Source organism: Rutidosis leptorrhynchoides, chromosome 11, assembly GCF_046630445.1.
Source record: "Rutidosis leptorrhynchoides isolate AG116_Rl617_1_P2 chromosome 11, CSIRO_AGI_Rlap_v1, whole genome shotgun sequence".
NCBI classification, from domain to species: domain Eukaryota; kingdom Viridiplantae; phylum Streptophyta; class Magnoliopsida; order Asterales; family Asteraceae; genus Rutidosis; species Rutidosis leptorrhynchoides.
Window position 1 is genome coordinate 61,054,871 of NC_092343.1, and position 21,584 is coordinate 61,076,454.

Here is a 21,584-nt window from a genome sequence, read left to right on the forward strand (position 1 = left end):
GGTTCCCGGACAAGTGTGACCAATGAAGTCGTTGTCATCCTTACGCGCATGAATCTCGAATTTACGTGTGTTACCAGGAAGTGGCAGAATACGGATTCGTATGATGAAAGTTTGGTACCATTATGGAGTTCACCTAAGAAAGATTCAAGTATATATGCACAAATAGTCAAGTAAGTGCTATCTAAAGCAAATGCAAGTCAGGATGCAATGATTAACTATCCGGTTGTAGTCTAGATTCACTAATGCGTCCTAATGACTCTGTCAGACACACTAATGCACATCCTAGTTCCCTACAACCAACGCTCTGATACCATCTGTAGCGACCCGACAAAATCGTCATTGACGGCGCCGCTAACTTAGGTCCCGTTACGTGGTCGTAGTCCCTATATGAGACTCGTTTGACCAAAATTATGTCGCGTCCTTTTGAAACGTATCATGCTTGCAAAGTTTAGTTTACAAAATCGTTCGACAACAATTTCAAGTTTGCAAAAGTATAAATTATAAATGAGATAACTTGCGACATAATTAGTTTAAAATCACGGTTGCTATAAATAGCGTAAGTATGTAAACGATATGTTTGAATCCAAAGGTGCTATCACTAGCGTATGTATGTATGTATACTTGACCCCAAGCAAGAAATCAGAGTGTATGCATGTATGCTTAACTCCAAGCAAGTATGAGTGTACGCGGAATCATGTATCAAATAGCCATGTATGAACCTGAGAAACATATAGAAAACTGTCAACGAAAAACGTTGGTGAAATCATAGGTGTTTTAGTAAACGTTGTATTTGAACCACAAGATTTAATATAAGATGATTATCAAAATCATTTGCATTCCAAAAGTTGTTATTTGTATCCCGGGCACCCAATTATCAAACTTAACTGTTTTGCACCCTTTGCGTAGTGTTAGAACATACACTAGACCCGAAAATATATTTCATCCGCTAACTGTAGCGAACCGTCCGAATGAGGCTCGTCAAGCCCATGTGATCACATAATATAAGTTCTCGTTTACACCCTGCAAGTGTAACTAATGATAATTGAATTGAGGCTTTTTGTTCAAACCCGCACGTGGAATGTTCGTTTCCGTACTTGTGTTCAAAGTGTAAAAGTATGTAGTATAAAACCGTATATGTTTCTCATCCCATGATTTAAAAGTATAAAAGTTGTTAAAAGATGGGACTATGATCTCACCTCGAGTGCACGAGTATAAATGTACTTCACAAAGTAAACGTGTGCATGAATGTTGCTTAGCCTTGACCTAAACAAGTAAGTTGTATCAATTAACCGGTTACGACACCAGGTCGGGCGAAATGTGTTCAATTAGTCCTATGGCTCATTACGACTCGATTATATAGCATGTGAATCACGTTGTCAAGTTTCATGCAAGAATCAAGTATAAAATAAGATTAGAACGATTGTATAAGTGTTTTGTTAAGTTTGACTAAAAGTCAAACTTGGTCAAAGTCAACGAAAAAGTCAACGGGATCGGGTCGGGTCCCGAACTATTTTTCTGAGGTTTTTATTCATATATAAGCATGTTAGAACAAGTTACATGTGAATCAGAGGTGCGTAGCATAGCAAACATTTTTCAAAATTTGACAAAGTAGATCATAACCCAAACACGGCTATTGCCGCGCCGCGGCCAGAGGTGTCGCGCCGCGACATTAGGCGTGGCCTGGTACCTGGTCAGTTTCAAAAGTTCAAGTCTTGATCCAAAATTCAATTTAGCACAAAACGCAAACCGTAAACACTTAGAATACGCATCTTATATCATTGGAAAGCTCTTTTGACAAGGAATACAATTAACTACCTTTCACAAGCAAAAACATCAATTACAATAACCGAAAACTCGTCAATTGATCAAGAAAGGTTTATTTTCAAAGTTTCAAGTTCGTAAAACGTATTTTATGATTCGGGAATCCAATTTACACATACGATATGACGTTTCGAAGGTAATTAAGCATACATTGCATCTAAACACTTACTAACAACATTAACAAGCATTCAACGCATCAAAAGTTCATTTCAAAGTCTATCAAACCCTAACCAAAATTCACAAAAATCAATAATCATGTGTTTGAAGTTTTCTTAATCAACCTACGCATCAAAAACGAAGCTAGTGATACTAGTAACACAATTAAAACATGAACTTTAACAATCAAACAACATTTAATCTTCCAAAATGCAAGATTAAGCAAACCCATTTCAAATGTTCAAACTAGTTACTCAAAACAACAAATCGAGCAAACAAAATATATATTCATGTTACACACGAGCCATAGACACTAACTAACACCATTTCAAGTATAAAAACACGAATTTAGAGAAAATCTAGAGTTTTAGAAATGTTACCCAAACTTGATGAAATTGGTACCAAAATGTAGAGGATGAAGAGAGGATCACGAAAATGTAATTTGTTTTGATGTTTCCTTCTTGATCCGGATTTAGATGATGATTTTATAAAGATGGGTGTTTGAGTTCTAAAATGGAAGAGAGAAAAAGAGGGAGAAGATGAAGTGAGAAATGAATGGATGAGATGGTGGGAGGTGGTGGTGACTAGTTACCAAAATTTGGCCAAGTGCCAAGATTAGTCCCTCAAGTTTCAAAGCGGGTGCGAGAATTAACCAAACGAATATTTTAAAAACACTCGAGTAAACGAGTGATGTTATAATTAAATGACGGAATTATTATGAACGTTAGTCAACGGAAACTACGAATTTAAATAACGAAAGGTATTATTTAAAAAAAAACGGTGTTAAAAATAAATTTAACGGAAAAAGGCGGGATGTTACAATCCCTATCAGAGATAATAGAGATTGGTATTCCATGTCTGGAGACGACTTCCTTCAAATACAGTCGTGCTAACTTCTCCATCTTGTCATCTTCTCTTATTGGCAGGAAGTGTGCTGATTTGGTGAGACGATCAACTATTACCCAAATAGTATCAAAACCACTTGCAGTCCTTGGCAATTTAGTGATGAAATCCATGGTAATGTTTTCCCATTTCTATTCCGGGATTTCGGGTTGTTGAAGTAGACCTGATGGTTTCTGATGCTCAGCTTTGAGCTTAAAACACGTCAAACATTCTCCTACGTATTTAGCAACATCGGCTTTTATACCCGGCCACCAAAAATGTTTCTTAAGATCCTTGTACATCTTCCCCGTTCCAGGATGTATTGAGTATCTGGTTTTATGAGCTTCTCTAAGTACCATTTCTCTCATATCTCCAAATTTTGGTACCCAAATTCTTTCAGCCCTATACCGGGTTCCGTCTTCCCGAATATTAAGATGCTTCTCCGATCCTTTAGGTATTTCATCCTTTAAATTTTCCTCTTTTAAAACTCCTTGTTGCGCCTCCTTTATTTGAGTAGTAAGGTTATTGTGAATCATTATATTGAGTAGTAAGGTTATTCAAACTTTATCGGAAAAATACCCACTTCGTCAGTTAGAATTGAAGAACAAGTAATTACAAAGACGGTGCAAAAAGAATGAAGAGAATCGGAGCTAAAACGAAGATTCTAGAGCAAAAACGGTGAAAGACAAGAAATTAAGTTACGATCCAGGAATTTCAGCTGACCAGACAAGCCAAACGGCCTGCCAAACGGCTTACCTGGCTCACAAATGGCCTGCCAAATGCCAAGGATAAACGGTCCTTGTAAACGGCTTGGCTTGGCAAACGGCCCCTGCAAACGACCTGCCAAACGGCCTGCCAGCCGTTTGCAGGGAAATTTTATACTTATTTAAAGGGTCTTTGTCATTCATTCCAACACACACTTCAATTCACTTCTTTCTCTCTCTTGTACAATATTAGTCATACTTTCAAGGTCTTCGACTCTGTGCGGGAAACCTAGTACCCGGAGAAGAATGCCAAAGATTGTATTAGGAGCGGTCTGGAGTTTGAAGTTGTCACTTTTGTATTCAGAACTCGTTTAATCTACTGGTACTTCTATCCTTTATCTTTATATAATGTCTTCTATCATTATGATATTTGATGTTGTTGCCATGATTAGCGAGTAGTTATCTTTAGTGTATGCTATGATGTAAGCAATTATAATGCCGAAATAATGTTATGGTTTGTGTATGTTGTTGAAATGCTTTCCGATTATGCTTTAAACTCAATCGTTTTTCCAACTAATAGAACGTAGTTATTGGCTCTGCTATTGGGAAGTCGCGAACTCCGATTCAGAGTACACTATCTGTGTCACCCCTTGGTAAGAGAAGTCTATCGGATACAACGTAAGATCGACTGAGGCACACCGGTTGTAGTAAGTCTATCAAGCTTTGGATTTCGACCGAGGACTCTTTCGTAGTGAAACATCTGACTAGACCCTTAGTACATTGTCGGTCTCAGACCATACTTCCTTCTTGAAAAAGTGGAAGAGAAATAGAGATACCCGAGAACAAAAGTCATTTCCACAAGTATTCGTCAAATTGCATGAAATTCTCTTGACATATCCGCATTGCCAAACTTCCTTCTTGATTTTGATTAACGAGTCTTTATCTTGACTCGTCCCCGTCTTCTCAACATTCCTTATAGGGGTGGTTCTCCCTCACACTTTATCGGACGGCATGTGAAATCGGTGGAAAAAGTTCCACGAATCAAGAGAGTGAGCCAATCATTAACCCCTCGGGTGGTGTATATGAAATCTAAGTTAAATTGTTAGTTGTGATTAATGCGGTTGTGGTGGCCGGTGTTTGATGTTTCCGATGGTGGTAACCGATGTTCGCCAGAGGTTGTTTGTGGTGGTTGAAAGTGGTTTGTGATGGTTGTAGGTGGCTGGTAGTGGTTAAGGTGAAAAAACGTCTATATTTATTGTTTAAGTTTAAGTTTGTAATTGAATGCAGAAAATAGAATGGAGAGAGTAACTTTTGTAAAAAAGAAATGTAAAAAGACAGTAATACCATATACGAATTTAAACACAAATATATACATGTCCATTCCGGGATTCAAACTCCCAACTTATAGGTTGAATGGGTCACCTCGATATTGGTAGGCGAATGGTCGTTTGTCCTCATGTGCAGTAATCAGTTCATCATAATTAGTATATTAGTATAATAATATAATATAATCAAAAAGAAATAGAAGGGTAAAAGTTTGTACTTAATGAGAGTTGAGTGTGAACCGTTGGATTCGAAATGTGGTTGGAGGAGGGCCATCAGATGAATATCCTTGTACTGGATTGGATACAATGTTTTCTATTGGTGAGTATATGATGGTGCAGATTGAATCATGGTAATCATGTGAAGTACACGTGACTATAACACATATTAGTATGACTCAACCCTTCAGTCCTTCACTCCCAACTCTTTTCCTTTTGTATCAGATGCAGCAGCCACCACCACGAAAACAATACCCTCTTGCTTTTCTTCTTCATTTTATTTTGCAGATCGCTTCATTTCATCAAACTTCTCTTTCTATTCTTCTTGAGTTTATCTTCCAAATCAAAAACGAAATAAAGTATCGCTCGGTATTTCACCGATTAACCGGTGGTTGACCTGATTAATCGGTCGTTGACCGTTTATCAGCTGAATCAAACAAATCGAAACGGACTACTTATAAATCCGTTTAATCGTCGTTTAATCGCCGTTTAAATCCGTCTTTTTACAACACTGCTCTCACACATACAATTTTACTCCCCTTCTGGAATTTCAGTTTAATTAGGTTTGTGTTCATTTTGATTTAATTAAATACTCCTATGTTATATGCTATTGTTGTACTTAGTTCAAAATAGTGAACTCTAATTCTACAAAACTGTGTTTTATTACTATAATTTTTGTTTGATTGTAATGTAATGAATTGATTTATGTAGGTCGTGATAAATGGTGGGAAAAGGTGGAAAGGGTTTGTTAGCCGGAAAAACTATGGCGGCGGCGTGGTACATGGTGGTACAAAGACAAAAAGAGACATGGTGATACAAAGACAAAAAACCACTTCAGGTTTATGGCACGTGGTACATAGTTATTTGTTTATAGTTATGAAATTTAACAAAATTAACTACCACACAATAAGTACAACAAAAGCAATAACATCTAACTTAATCTAAGTCATAGAAGCAACTAAGGGGTGTGCATGGTACTGGAAAAAACCAAAAAAACCAAGGACCGGACCTGACCGGAACCGAACCGGATCGAGGAGTTTAGGTACGGTCCATGGTTCTTTAATTTTCATATTTTTCGGTCCTCGGTACCGGACAGACCGAACCCGAAAAACAAGAAACGGACCGTACCAGACCGGACCGATAGCTTTACATATATTTCATTATGTAGGTCTAATTTGTTCACTTTATCTTGGTCTTTTTAATAAGCAATTGATGGATCTTTATGTCTATAAGTTTAATAATAAACTAGTTTAGTCTTGTTCGTAAATATTTTAAGGAACCAATACTTATATACTTTTTCTAAAAGGCCTATACAAACTTTTATTAAAATAAAGAATGGTACATATAAGTATGCGAAAAGCATACTGGGACAATTTACAACAGAAACATGCTACATCAGTGACAATGGGTATTGAAGGAGCACTGTGTATATGTAGAACTTTGATAGGGAATTAGTATCTATGACGATGTGAAACTTTCCAACACTTGTTTTCTAGTTATAATATGTGAAAAGTGTATTATAACCATTAGCCAGTTTTTTTATATGTATGATGTGTTTTGTTTATATACTCCGTAGTTTGTTCAACACACATGAAGAGGTACAAAAAATTTATTAGTCATATAAGTTTGCAAAAATTTTATATCCAAATTATCAATAGATAAAAATAAGTGGGACGGTTCTTTCCACGGAACCGAAGAGAAAATCATGGAACCGAATCGAACCGAAGTTATTTGGTACGGTTCTCGGTACGACTTTCTTCAATATTCTGGGACTCGGGACAGAACCGAACCGAAGTAGTTTGGGATGGAACCGTACCATGCACAGGCCTAACTAAAATTTACATAAAATTTTAGACTAAACAAATTTTTTTAATAGAACTAGAATTACTTGTATCCAAATAAATAACATACTAAACAAAAGAAACTAGAATTACTAACTTGTTGCACCAATTAAAACAACTCCATCTATCCATCCATCAAGCACCACTACCTTTAACTTTCATGTTGTTGTTGTTGTTGTTGTTAACTTACTTCTTTTTCTTGTTAATTTTCTTTTTGTTGCTGTTGCACCAGGCCTTAAACTATACAACAACAACAAAACTAAATACCACATGAGTGGTGTATGGGGGAGGTGAGATGTAGACAATCCTTCCCCTATCTGAGAATGTCATTTCTCCACCCTGAGTGAAACACTCTCAAAAGTAGAGAAAATCATCCATCTCTCTATTTGACGGATAAAGAGATTGCTTCCGAGTGGATCTCCGGCTAATAAGTAGGAAATTTTTTTTTTAAATATTAAAATAAAATTGAGACGTCATGAAAATGGTAGAATCAAATTTCCACTGGTGTTAAATTAGAGTAGGATACAAATTCCCTAAATTTTTTGCCATCTTCATCCTTAGCATCAAAAACATCAATAACTTGTTTCTTTCTAATCTCTAATCTCTTGATACTTACAAAAAAATCTGCAAGCATTTGATTTTCTCTCTTTTTTGCTTTGTGATAGGTAATCTTCTCTCCATCGCGATATTTTACTCCATTTTCCAAATTTATCATTCCACCACGACTCCATATAATATGCAGATGTTCTGTGTTTTTCTCTGCAAAGACTTTTAAATAGATCTTCAAATCAATCGGATCTAACAGACTCTGAAAATATAATACAAATTGCTAAAATTTGTCTATAAAATTCTTCTTTTACAGATCTTAAAAGTCAATTTTTAGCTATTTGTATTATATTTTCAGATTCTGTTAAATTCGATTGGTTTCATGATTCATTTAAAAGAGTCTTTACAGAGAAACACAGAACATCTCAATATTATACGGAATTGTGGTGGAATGATAAATATGGTAAATGGTGTAAAATCTCGCGAGGGAGAAAAAATTACTTATCATAAAGCAAATAAAGAGAAAATCAAATGCTTGCAGATTTTTTTACAAGTATCATGAGATTAAAAATAAATGAGATGCCGATGTTTTTTATGCTAAGAATGAAGATGACAAAAAGTTTAGAAAATTTGTATCCTACTATAGTTTGAAGGCCTGGTGCAACAACAAGAAGAAGAAAGTTAACAAGAAGTAAGTTAACAACAACAAGAACAAGATGAAAGTGGTACTGGTGCTTATGGATGGAGGTGTTTTAATTGATGCAACAAGTTAGTAATTCTAGTTTCTTTTGTTTAGTATGTTAATGACTTGCATACAAGTAATTCTAGTTCTATTAACGATTTTTGTTTCGTCTAAAACTTCAAATAAAATCTTAGTTGCTTATGTGACTCAACTTGGATGCAAGTTAGATGTTCTTGCTTTTGTTTTACTCATTTTGTGGTGGTTAGTTTTGTTAAGTTTCATAACTATAAAGAAATACCTTTGTATCGGGTTGTGTCATTGAGCAGATCTGCCAGATAAGGGTCATGGTGTATCGGGTTGTGTCAAAATGGGAATTTTTTGAAACGGGGCATTTTATTACAGTAAGTGCCTACTTTAATGTTTTTAATTAAAAAGTTTGTTAAATTTAGGAAAATTCACTAACTGCTTATATTTCCAAATTCAGTTTCTAGTTGGTCACCTTAAGACGAGAACATCTGCCCATGGACGAGTTGGCGCAACCGCTGCAGTTTACTCAGCTGCCATACTCGAATACCTAATCGCCGAGGTGCTCGAGTTAGCCGGTAACGCTAGCAAAGATTTGAAAGTAAAAAGGATCACGCCACGTCATTTGCAGCTCGCTATTCGTCGTGATGAAGAACTTGACACACTAATCCAAGGTACCATTGCTGGTGGTGGTGTTATTCCTCATATTTACAAGTCTCTCATCAACAAAACTACAAAAGAATGAGCTAATCTGATCACATGATTTAAAATGTTGTCTTATTTCATGGTTATTTGTTTAAAACAATGGTTTGATTGTTAACTGGTTGTTAAATTTTACTGTAGTATGTATGTTTGTATGAGACATACTAATATATATATATATATATATATATATATATATATATATATATATATATATATATATATATATATATATTGTTTCTTATTTTTATTGATTATAGATGCTTTACTATTATGTCAACATTGCTATGTGTAATTTTTGTAGTCCAAATATTTTAGTAAATTTTTTGCCCCCTATAAATGAAATTCTGGATCCACCACTAGATATAAGATATCTAGTAGGAAAAATTTTAGACTTGTAATCAGTGACACTAGTAATGGATAACAGTTCTTGATAGTAAGCTTGTTGAGTTCGCGGTAATCAATACACATCTTTAGCGTACCATCTTTCTTTTTAACGAATAGAATAGGAGCTCCCTAGGAGATAAATCAATCTGAAATTCGACTTGTCGAGGAGGTGGAAGACCAGGAAGATCTTCAGGAAATACATCGGGATAATCTCTAACCACCGGCACGTCATCAATAAGCTTTTCCTTTGGTTCGACTATCTTAACATGGGCTAATATTGCGGGATAACCTTTCATAAGGTATTTACGGGTTTTGATGCAAGAAATGATGTTGAGCTTGGAACCACTCTTGTCGCCTTGAATGACGAGTCTCTCCATTTCCCAACGGAATGTTAACGGTGTTATCGAAACACAAGATTGCAGCATGTAATGGACGTAACCAGTCCATTCCGACTACGACATCGAAGCTTGCTAACTCGACCGACAAAAAGTCAATCTTAAATTCTTGGTCGGCTAGTTTTAGATTACAGTTTTTATAGATGTGATCAACTTTCATAACTTTTCTGTTTGCTACCTCTACTAGTCGTTTAGTTTCTAGTTTCTAGGGGTTGTGGTCTCTCAGTGAATAAGGTACAAAATTCACTAGACACGTAACTCTTATCGGCACCCGTATTGAATAAAATGTTTGCGTAGCAATTATTGACAAGAAACGTACACGTAATGACTTCATCTTCCTCACGGGCTTCCTCAGCCGTTATGACAAACGCACGGCTCTTCGCATTGGTGGTATTGGCTCCAGTAGCAGGGGTATCTTTCTTCTTCGGGCAGTGAGGACTAATGTAACACCCTGCCAAAATCGCCATTGACGCGGATGTTAACTATGGTCCCAGTGCTTGGCTTGACTTCTAAGTAACAGCAGAGTTCTACAGCGGAAACAATATATCTAAGTACCTGAGACAAAACATGCTTAAAAGTGTCAACCAAAAAGGTTGAGTGAACAACATAGGTTTAACAATTATAATAAGTTTTTAGACCACAAGATTTAAATAAGCGGTTTGATCAGTTCGGTAGTAGTGCTGGTGTATATGATATCGATACTAACCATTAGTTACCCTAAACACATCACGTTCGTGTCGTTCATCGTTATTATATATCCATTGACCAGCGGTCATCCGGATAGAGACGTCACCCTCAATAGCGCTATCACAATAACTAAGGTTACCAAAATCCAGTAATTAACGATATCATGGTAGGGATTAAGCATGAATCAAAGCATGTTAGCAAACAGTTTGAACTGATCAAAATAAAGTTTGAGTACTTGTGTCTAAGCGTAAAACAGTTTAAAAGCAAACATGTGTCTCACTCCAAAGTTATAAAACAGTTAAGAAATAGTAAAAGAGGGGCTATGAAGTTCACCTTAATAGCAGATAGATATTCCACGTAAGTTATATGATCGGAGTGTTGAACACGGAGATCTCAACCTAGAGATATTATGTTCGATTAGTTAATGTCTAATAGACATATAGTTTGTTTATTAATATAGTAAACTATATTAACAGTGACCGTTTTCGAGAATAGTTATATTTATATAAATGATAATATACTTAGTGTACTTAAGTGTTTCTATAATGATAAGTGTATAGGTTATACTAATAATAGTATTATTATTCTTTAATTATTCAAGTATTAAGTAGTCTCATTAATACAAGTGTTATATATATCCATACCTACATGTTACATATAAATATAATCTTTATTATTATATTATGTATATATTTATAGCCATACTATGTATGTATATCTTTTATGTATGTCTTACATATATATTAGTGTAAAGGTGATACATATATATACATATAACTACTTATCATCTTTGTAACTTCTTATAATATTTATCTAATACATATACACACTCATACATACATACACACGTACATATACATACATATACATATACACCTATGTATATATTCACATATACACACACACATATATCTACAATGTATACATGTATATACGTAGGTATGCATGCATGCATGCATGCATGTGTATCATTATCATTATTGTATACTAATCCTCACTCATGTACATCAAATCATAAACCATTAACATTATTTTATTAATCATCACTAACTCATTAATATCCATAATACTTTTGACTTCATGTTACATCATAACTATAACCGTTATCTATTTTTTTTTATCTAGTTCCTTATTAATCATAAGCATAATCTTTATCTACATATTTAACAACTTAATCTCAATAATCAATAATCTTCCGTGCGCAATATTTATGATCAACCATTATCCAACTTACTTAACTTTTTTTGATCACAAGAATTATCTATAATCTTTTAACCTTATCACAAGTTCATAACCCAATCACTTATTAATCATTAACCTTATTCATAATACTTTATAATCATACTTTAACCATAATACTTTATCTATTATTATCTAGTTTCATAATCATACTTAATCTTAATAACTTATTCATAACCTTTTAACATTACCATGATCTTATTCCTTAATCAATATCATAATCGTAACTTATATCCATACTTAGTTATATTACTAGTTCATAACTTTTCTATCATTCTTACAACATAACCATGGTAATTAACACAATTAAAGAGTATAATTAACACTAGGATTTATGGTTACCTTAATAGGATAGAGATCAAGAAAAAGTGGTGATTATGAGGCGAAACTGAAACAGGAAAATCCAGCAGCAATTACGACTCAAACGAATGGGTTTTTGGGCTGTTTTGGGTCACGCAGAAACAGCAGAAACAGACTGAAAAACGCAGCAACTTAAGTCGATATTTGGGGGCTGTTTAATTGGCGAATCAGGAGCATGAAAAGGGCTGAACAGCAGCAGGAAACAGGCTGCAGAAAGCTGAATAGCAGACAGGAAAATAGGCTGCAGAAGATGACGAATTACAGGCTGTTTGGTGGTGGTGAATTGTCGACTGCAGGAGGGAAAAGAGGACTGGAATTAGTCGACTAAAAGAGGCTGATTAGGGATGTTTTTAGTCGACCAAAAATAGAGGGAAACTGCAGGAAAAAGTCGACTAATGCAAGGGGTATTTGTGGTTTTAATTTTGTGATGCACTTATGGAAATTCATGAGGCCTTTTATAGTTGCAAACCCATTCTAATTACTTGGAGAGAAAGGATTACTTGGAAGTGTTAGAATTAAATTAGAATTGTAGTTTACTTAGCAATTAAATTTCTCCTCTTCTTCTTTTTTTTTATTCCTAAACCGTCCCATATCATCTATTATATATTTATTATATATATATTTTTTAGTCGGCCTATATTTATTTTTATATATTTTATATTTTTTTATTTAAATGATACTTTTATTTAATATAAGTTTTTTTATTCATTTTACATTATTTGTCCATATCTTTATTAAATTTTATTTAGTTCTTCTTAGTTTTTAATTTACATAATTGTCACCATTTTAGGTTATTACATATAGTTTATATTATAAATTTTATATTAGGGTTAGGGTTTAGTATTTAATAGGTAGGGTTAGGTTTTAAATTAATATTAGGGTTTAAGTATTAATGACTTTATTTATTATCTCCGGATAACAACCCTAGTTACAACGTACAAGCAACAATGAACCCTAGGGCATTTCTGGCATTTCATAATGGAAAAATGAGGGTTGTTATAACTAATATGCCCCTTCTCTCCGCAGGTGTAACAAGTAGGAGGAGCTTTAGCAGGAACAACAGCTTTATCTTTCGGAGGAGTCTTACAAGTCTTAGCTACATGTCCCACTTTCTTACATAAAGAACAAGTAGCTGCGCACCGCCCTGGGTGGTGCCTTTCACAACAAGCATAATAGGGCTTAGTCCCTATATAACCGGTCCTAGTACTATCAGCAGACTTCTTAGCAATATTCTGGTTTGAACCATGAGACGGCTCAAATTTTCTTTTACCATCACTACTCTTAGTATCAACTTGCTTACTAGCCAAAGCTCTTCTTCTTTTGGCCATCATTAGATTTTGAGCCATGAGAATCACGGCATCAAGGGTAACTTTCTCAGCAGCGATAACATTTCTCTGAACATCCTCAGGGAGACCTTCAATGTACCTTTCGATCTTTCTCGGCTCAGTAGGAAACATTTCGGGACACAAGGTAGAAAGCTCAAGAAAACGATTAGTGTAGCTTTCAATGTCGGTACCCTTAACTTTGGGTTCCCAGAACTCGGCTTCAAGCTTTTGGACTTGACTTCTGGGACAAAACTTAGTAACCATCATGCATTTGAGTTCATCTCATGGGGTTGCATTAGCATTATCGATTCCCACAGACTTAGCATGAGCGGTCCACCAATTCATAGCATTGCCAGCTAATGAACTAGTGGCATATTTAACTCGGTCATTGTCCCCGCAGTTGTAGACACGGAAGATGGACTCTAGTTTTTCGAACCATCGGACTAGTTCAACGGCCTCTTCACTTCCCTTGAAAGCGGGAGGGTTGCAGTTCATAAAGTCCTTATAAGAACAAGTTTTTGGTTGATTGTTAACATGATTAGGTTGGACGTTGCCTTGGGCAGCAGCAAGTAATTGTTGAAATTGCTCATTAGTCAACACAATGTTGTTAACGGTAGGTGTGCAAACCATGATGCTTCACTACATAAAAGTGAACATAAGTTTGATAAGTTGACAAGTTATAAGTTTGGGAAATTTCAAGTATGATAAAGATAAAGTATTGATATCAACATGATATAAATGAAACACTTTATATTATTAGAAACGAGGCATTAAATAAGCCTTTTTATTACACGAGTTGGATATAGAAATAGTTTTAGGCAAAGCCTTTACATAATTAGGAAATAAAAGAATGGAAAAACAAAACAAATGTCGGGTTCACTTCTTCTTCTCAGCCTCCTTCATAAACTTCTCTACTTTCTCATTCTTCGCCTTTTGCTTCTCGTAAAGGAACTCGAGATTATCATAGAGATTAGTAACACTACTATTGACTACATTGCATTCGTAGTCTCTTAGAGCAAGTTGGTGTTTGACACGGTTTTACTCCATCTTCAATCTAAAGTCGACATCTTCTCTCAAATAAGCGAGAGATTGCTTCCCCCATCGGGCACTTCTTTCACTTTCATATTTCACCAACTTTATCTCTTTCTTTAACTCAGCATTCTCCTCCAATAGTTTCTTGATCGCTAGGTCTTTTTCATCCATTCGAGCCTCGACCCTTGCAACATGGCGAAGCAAGCCATCAAAGTTCTTCTCGATAGTTTTTCGCAGATTCGTGATTTCACACATGGCTTTATAGTTATCGTAGGAAGGAGATCGGGCTCTTTTCTTAGACGGGCCATCTTCTTTAAAATCAACAAGTGTTTCCCTTTACTTTCCGATCTTGGAGTCGGGTGGTATTCGGGAAACTTAGATGAATCTTGGAGAGTGTTTGGACTGTAGTTCAATGGTGGTGGGTCAGGACCATAAAGAGGGCTTCAGACTGGTCTTGCAGTTGAAGAGTATCCAGTATCTTCTTCAGTGGCAGGTTTGAAGTGAGCCATTACTTCAGATGGTTTGAAGAGAGTTGTTTTGTTGGTTTGATTAACACTTGACATCCTAACATTAGGAGAGAGACTTCGATTAGAATTTTAAGCCAAGATTATTAAAGCAAGGTTGTTAAGATTATAAGGCAATCCTAAGTGCTTTAAGTCTAAGGCAGGAAAGGTTATAGTTTCCTAGATTGCTAAGGCACCCTAGCTAGCAAGTAAGGCACACATAAAAATGCAATCTCGGTTCTCTATAACAGCCTGGTTACGCTCTGATACTAATCTATCACACCCCCAGTTAGGGCCTGGGTGAATGTGACATTAATATAAAAAATACCAACATATTATATAATGAGAACGACACTATATGATAAAAACAAACGTTATTGAGTACGCAGCGGAAAGAAATGGAATGTCGTTACAAGAATTGAAATTACAAGAATGTAAATAAATGCATAAATAATAAATGTGACTCTTTCTTCAAGTCCTAGAGTCCAAGTAACATCACACAGATAAGAGTAAGCTGATCAATCGTAACCTGAGACAAAACATGCTAAAGTGTCAACCAAAAAGGTTGAGTGAAGTTCATAGGTTTAACAAAATAGTTGACCGTTGTTTAGACCACGAGATTTTTATTTATAAAAGTAGATCTCGCAGGGATCTAAAAGTAGTGCCAAGTTTGTGATATTTAGACTAAACAGTTTCAAAGTTTGCCCCGTGACAAGTTGTACTTGTAGTGACCCGAACTTTTCCATGTTTATATATATTAATTGAGATTGATGTTTACATGATTAAATGTTTCCAACATGTTAAGCAATCAAACTTGTTAAAACTTGATTAAATGAAATAGGTTTCATATAGACAATTGACCACCCAAGTTGACCGGTGATTCACGAACGTTAAAACTTGTAAAAAAACTATATGATGACATATATATGGTTATATATATAGTTAACATGATATTATGATAAGTAAACATATCATTAATTATATTAACAATGAACTACATATGTAAAAACAAGACTACTAACTTAATGATTTTGAAACGAGACATATATGTAACGTTTATCGTTGTAACGACATTTAATGTATATATATCATATTAAGAGATATTCGTACATCATAATATCATGATAATATAATAATTTAAAATCTCTTTTGATATTATAAACATTGGGTTAACAACATTTAACAAGATCGTTAACCTAAAGGTTTCAAAACAATACTTACATGTAACGACTAACGATGACTTAACGACTCAGTTAAAATGTATATACATGTAGTGTTTTAATATGTATTTATACACTTTTGAAACACTTCAATACACTTATCAAAATACTTCTACTTAACAAAAATGCTTACAATTACATTCTCGTTCAGTTTCATCAACAATTCTACTCGTATGCACCCGTATTCGTACTCGTACAATACACAGCTTTTAGATGTATGTACTATTGGTATATACACTCCAATGATCAGCTCTTAGCAGCCCATGTGAGTCACCTAACACATGTGGGAACCATCATTTGGCAACTAGCATGAAATATCTCATAAGATTACAAAAATATGAGTAATCATTCATGACTTATTTACATGAAAACAAAATTACATATCCTTTATATCCAATCCATACACCAACGACCAAAAACACCTACAAACACTTTCATTCTTCAATTTTCTTCATCTAATTGAACTCTCTCAAGTTCTATCTTCAAGTTCTAAGTGTTCTTCATAAATTCCAAAAGTTCTAGTTTCATAAAATCAAGAATACTTTCAAGTTTGCTAGCTCACTTCCAATCTTGTAAGGTGATCATCCAACCTCAAGAAATCTTTGTTTCTTACAGTAGGTTATCATTCTAATACAAGGTAATAATCATATTCAAACTTTGGTTCAATTTCTATAACTATAACAATCTTATTTCAAGTGATGATCTTACTTGAACTTGTTTTCGTGTCATGATTTTGCTTCAAGAACTTTGAGCCATCCAAGGATCCATTGAAGCTAGATCCATTTTTCTCTTTTCCAGTAGGTTCATCCAAGGAACTTAAGGTAGTAATGATGTTCATAACATCATTCGATTCATACATATAAAGCTATCTTATTCGAAGGTTTAAACTTGTAATCACTAGAACATAGTTTAGTTAATTCTAAACTTGTTCGCAAACAAAAGTTAATCCTTCTAACTTGACTTTTAAAATCAACTAAACACATGTTCTATATCTATATGATATGCTAACTTAATGATTTAAAACCTGGAAACACGAAAAACACCGTAAAACCGGATTTACGCCGTCGTAGTAACACCGCGGGCTGTTTTGGGTTAGTTAATTAAAAACTATGATAAACTTTGATTTAAAAGTTGTTATTCTGAGAAAATGATTTTTATTATGAACATGAAACTATATCCAAAAATTATGGTTAAACTCAAAGTGGAAGTATGTTTTCTAAAATGGTCATCTAGACGTCGTTCTTTCGACTGAAATGACTACCTTTACAAAAACGACTTGTAACTTATTTTTCCGACTAGAAACCTATACTTTTTTTGTTTAGATTCATAAAATAGAGTTCAATATGAAACCATAGCAATTTGATTCACTCAAAACGGATTTAAAATGAAGAAGTTATGGGTAAAACAAGATTGGATAATTTTTCTCATTTTAGCTACGTGAAAATTGGTAACAAATCTATTCCAACCATAACTTAATCAACTTGTATTATATATTATGTAATCTTGAGATACCATAGACACGTATACAATGTTTCGACCTATCATGTCGACACATCTATATATATTTCGGAACAACCATAGACACTCTATATGTGAATGTTGGAGTTAGCTATACAGGGTTGAGGTTGATTCCAAAATATATATAGTTTGAGTTGTGATCAATACTGAGATACGTATACACTGGGTCGTGGATTGATTCAAGATAATATTTATCGATTTATTTCTGTACATCTAACTGTGGACAACTAGTTGTAGGTTACTAACGAGGACAGCTGACTTAATAAACTTAAAACATCAAAATATATTAAAAGTGTTGTAAATATATTTTGAACATACTTTGATATATATGTATATATTGTTATAGGTTCGTGAATCAACCAGTGGCCAAGTCTTACTTCCCGACGAAGTAAAAATCTGTGAAAGTGAGTTATAGTCCCACTTTTAAAATCTAATATTTTTGGGATGAGAATACATGCAGGTTTTATAAATGATTTACAAAATAGACACAAGTACGTGAAACTACATTCTATGGTTGAATTATCGAAATCGAATATGCCCCTTTTTATTAAGTCTGGTAATCTAAGAATTAGGGAACAGACACCCTAATTGACGCGAATCCTAAAGATAGATCTATTGGGCCTAACAAACCCCATCCAAAGTACCGGATGCTTTAGTACTTCGAAATTTATATCATATCCGAAGGGTGTCCCGGAATGATGGGGATATTCTTATATATGCATCTTGTTATTGTCGGTTACCAGGTGTTCACCATATGAATGATTTTTATCTCTATGTATGGGATGTGTATTGAAATATGAAATCTTGTGGTCTATTATTATGATTTGATATATATAGGCTAAACCTATAACTCACCAACATTTTTGTTGACGTTTTAAGCATGTTTATTCTCAGGTGATTATTAAGAGCTTCCGTTGTCGCATACTTAAATAAGGACGAGATTTGGAGTCCATGCTTGTATGATATTGTGTAAAAACTGCATTCAAGAAACTTATTTTGTTGTAACATATTTGTATTGTAAACCATTATGTAATGGTCGTGTGTAGACATGATATTTTAGATTATCATTATTTGATAATCTACGTAAAGCTTTTTAAACCTTTATTGATGAAATAAAGGTTATGGTTTGTTTTAAAATGAATGCAGTCTTTGAAAAACGTCTCATATAGAGGTCAAAACCTCGCAACGAAATCAATTAATATGGAACGTTTTTAATCAATAAGAACGGGACATTTCAGTTGGTATCCGAGCGTTGGTCTTAGAGAACCAGAAAATTTGCATTAGTGTGTCTTATCGAGTTTGTTAGGATGCATTAGTGAGTCTGGACTTCGACCGTGTTTTCTTTAAAAATGATTGCTTAACATTTTTGTTGGAAACTATATATTTTTAACATATGAATATTATGTGATATATTAATCTCTTAACGTGTTTGATATTATGTGATAGATGTCTACCTCTAGAACAAGTCCCATTGACTCACCTAATAATAATGAAGAGTCAAATGTAAATTGGAATGATTTGTGGACTGATTCACAAGTTCCCGAAGAGGAACCGGAAGAAGAGTCGGAACCGGAAGAAGAATCGGAACCGGAAGAAGAATCGGAACCGGATGAAGAAATAGAACCGGTGGGGGAAATAATAAAACGGTTAAGTAAAAGAAAATCCTCAACCAACCGACCAAAGTTAATTATGGTCAATGGTGTTTCCGCCAAGGAAGCAAAATATTGGGAGGATTACCAATTCTCCGATGAATCGGATTCCGACGAGAATTCCGATGATGTTATAGAAATTACCCCAACTGAATTTAAAAAGGCAAAAGAAAATAATAAGGGAAAGGGCATAAAAATAGAGAAATCTAATTCCAACCCCGATGAACTTTATATGTATCGTCAACCCCCGAAGTCCTTAAGTTGTAACAATGACCCGGGAACCTCTAAACCACCAGGTTTTTCTAAACCAATGTGGACAACGACGGCTCGTATTAGGGGAACATCATATATCCCTAGAAACTTGGCAAAACGAACCAAAACCGAAGAAGAAGAAACGAGCGAGTCGGAATAAGATAGTTGTATTCGTGTGGTGTAATATATGGAATATAGTGTTCTTATGCTTTATGATATATGTAAAAATTGCTTGTATTAATAAGTATTTTTTTTTTGAATCTAACTCTTGTCTATTTTACAGTTTAAAAACACAAAATGGATAGACAACCCAATATTTTAAGAGACCTACCCGGAGACATGATTGATGAAATCTTGTCTAGAGTCGGCCAGAATTCTTCGGCACAACTATTTAAGGCGAGATCAGTTTGTAAGACATTCGAAGAACGTTCCAAGAATGTCTTGGTTTATAAGAGACTTTCGTTTGAAAGATGGGGGATATCACATTGGGAAACCCATAAGTTACGATGTGTTTACTTTGACGCATATATTGCGGGGAACCCAAATGCTATTTTACGCAACGGGTTAAGAAATTATTTTGACTCAATATATCCGAATATTGGACTTCGTGATTTAGAAAAAGCGGCTAACATGCAACATAAAGAAGCATGTTATGCTTACGGATTAGTAATGTTCGCTTCTCACCAAAGTGAGAACAAGAACATCGGGCTACAACTATTAAACAAAACGTTTTCACAAGTGACGGAGTCGGTAATTGGGGTAAGAAATGAGGTTTTTAGATTATTACGGGACTGTTGGACATTACGTAACCCTCGTCCCTTTGATGACGTTACAACACGCTGTCTTATCAACGGCCATAACGGTTATGTTGCACAAGACCAAGGATGGGAAGTAGTCCTAGTAAAACCAGAATGCATGACTTGTTTCTGGACGTATGAATTACGTGTCTTTATTGCCTTTGCTGAACGACTTGTGTACTAGCTAGAATTGTCTTCACAACTATCTTGTATCAAAGTTATTGTGTGCTATATTTCATGCTTTATGTAAAATAAGCGGTATTGTAAGTTTGTAAAATATTGTATAACAGTTTGAACGCGAAATATTATTATAATCAGTTTTTCATATAGAATTGTAGTAGTTGAATTGTATATTAGCTACTAAGTATGAACTTAACGGGTAGGTACTACCCGAATTTAAACTTATAAAATGCTAATATGAAGAAAAAGCTTTTATAAATGAGTTCATATTATGCTACGAAATACTATTAACTACTCTTAATATTCTGTATGATTAACTTGTTCTATTTAACTATTTTGAAGGAAATGGCACCGACTACTCGACACACCGTGAATATGAATGAAGAGGAATTCCGTACTTTTCTAGCTTCAAACATAGCCGCAGTACAGGCTGCGCTACATACCAATAATAACCTTGGATCTAGCAGTACAGGAAATCGTGTAGGATGCACCTACAAAGAATTCACTGCCTGCAAACCTTTGGAATTTGATGGAACCGAAGGACCGATCGGATTGAAACGGTGGACCGAGAAGGTTGAATCGGTGTTTGCCATAAGTAAGTGTACTGAAGAGGACAAAGTGAAGTACGCTACGCATACCTTCACAGGTTCTGCGTTAACATGGTGGAATACCTATCTAGAGCAAGTGGGACAAGATGATGCGTACGCACTACCGTGGTCAGCATTCAAGCACTTGATGAACGAGAAGTACCGTCCCAGAACCGAGGTCAATAAGCTCAAGACAGAACTTAGAGGGTTACGAACCCAAGGATTTGATATTACCACGTACGAAAGACGATTCACAGAATTGTGCCTATTGTGTCCGGGAGCATTCGAAGATGAGGAAGAGAAGATCGACGCGTTTGTGAAAGGATTACCGGAAAGAATCCAAGAAGATATAAGTTCACACGAGCCCGCCTCCATACAACAGGCATGTAGAATGGCTCACAAACTAGTGAACCAGATTGAAGAAAGAATTAAAGAACAGACTGCTGAAGAGGCCAATGTGAAGCAAGTCAAAAGAAAGTGGGAGGAAAACGGTGATAAGAATCACCAATACAACAACAACAGCAATTACAACAATAATCGCAACAATTATCCCA

The 21,584-nt window shown here is 35.0% G+C and overlaps 1 protein-coding gene across 2 annotated transcripts; it reads left to right on the plus strand.

The window, feature by feature from the left end:
* Positions 1-5,317: 5,317 nt before the first annotated feature.
* LOC139876312 (histone H2A variant 1-like) lies at positions 5,318-9,059 on the plus strand. Of its 2 annotated transcripts, XM_071863614.1 has the most exons (4): positions 5,318-5,667; positions 5,816-5,956; positions 8,500-8,574; positions 8,658-9,059. In XM_071863614.1, exons 2-4 carry the CDS (start codon positions 5,912-5,914, stop codon positions 8,940-8,942), a joined length of 405 nt encoding a protein of 134 aa, XP_071719715.1. In that variant the 5' UTR covers positions 5,318-5,667; positions 5,816-5,911; the 3' UTR covers positions 8,943-9,059. The 2 variants fall into 2 exon arrangements, with proteins under 2 accessions (XP_071719715.1, XP_071719716.1); XM_071863615.1 differs by lacking the exon at positions 8,500-8,574.
* The last annotated feature ends 12,525 nt before the right edge of the window (positions 9,060-21,584 follow it).

Coding starts and splice junctions, on each gene's coding strand:
- LOC139876312 (XM_071863614.1), top strand. CDS start 5,912: ATGGTGATACAAAGACAAAAAACCACTTCAGGTTTATGGCACGTG. Junction 5,957..8,499: donor CTTCAGGTTTATGGCACGTG/GTACATAGTTAT, acceptor GTCATTGAGCAG/ATCTGCCAGATAAGGGTCAT. Junction 8,575..8,657: donor AAACGGGGCATTTTATTACA/GTAAGTGCCTAC, acceptor TTCCAAATTCAG/TTTCTAGTTGGTCACCTTAA.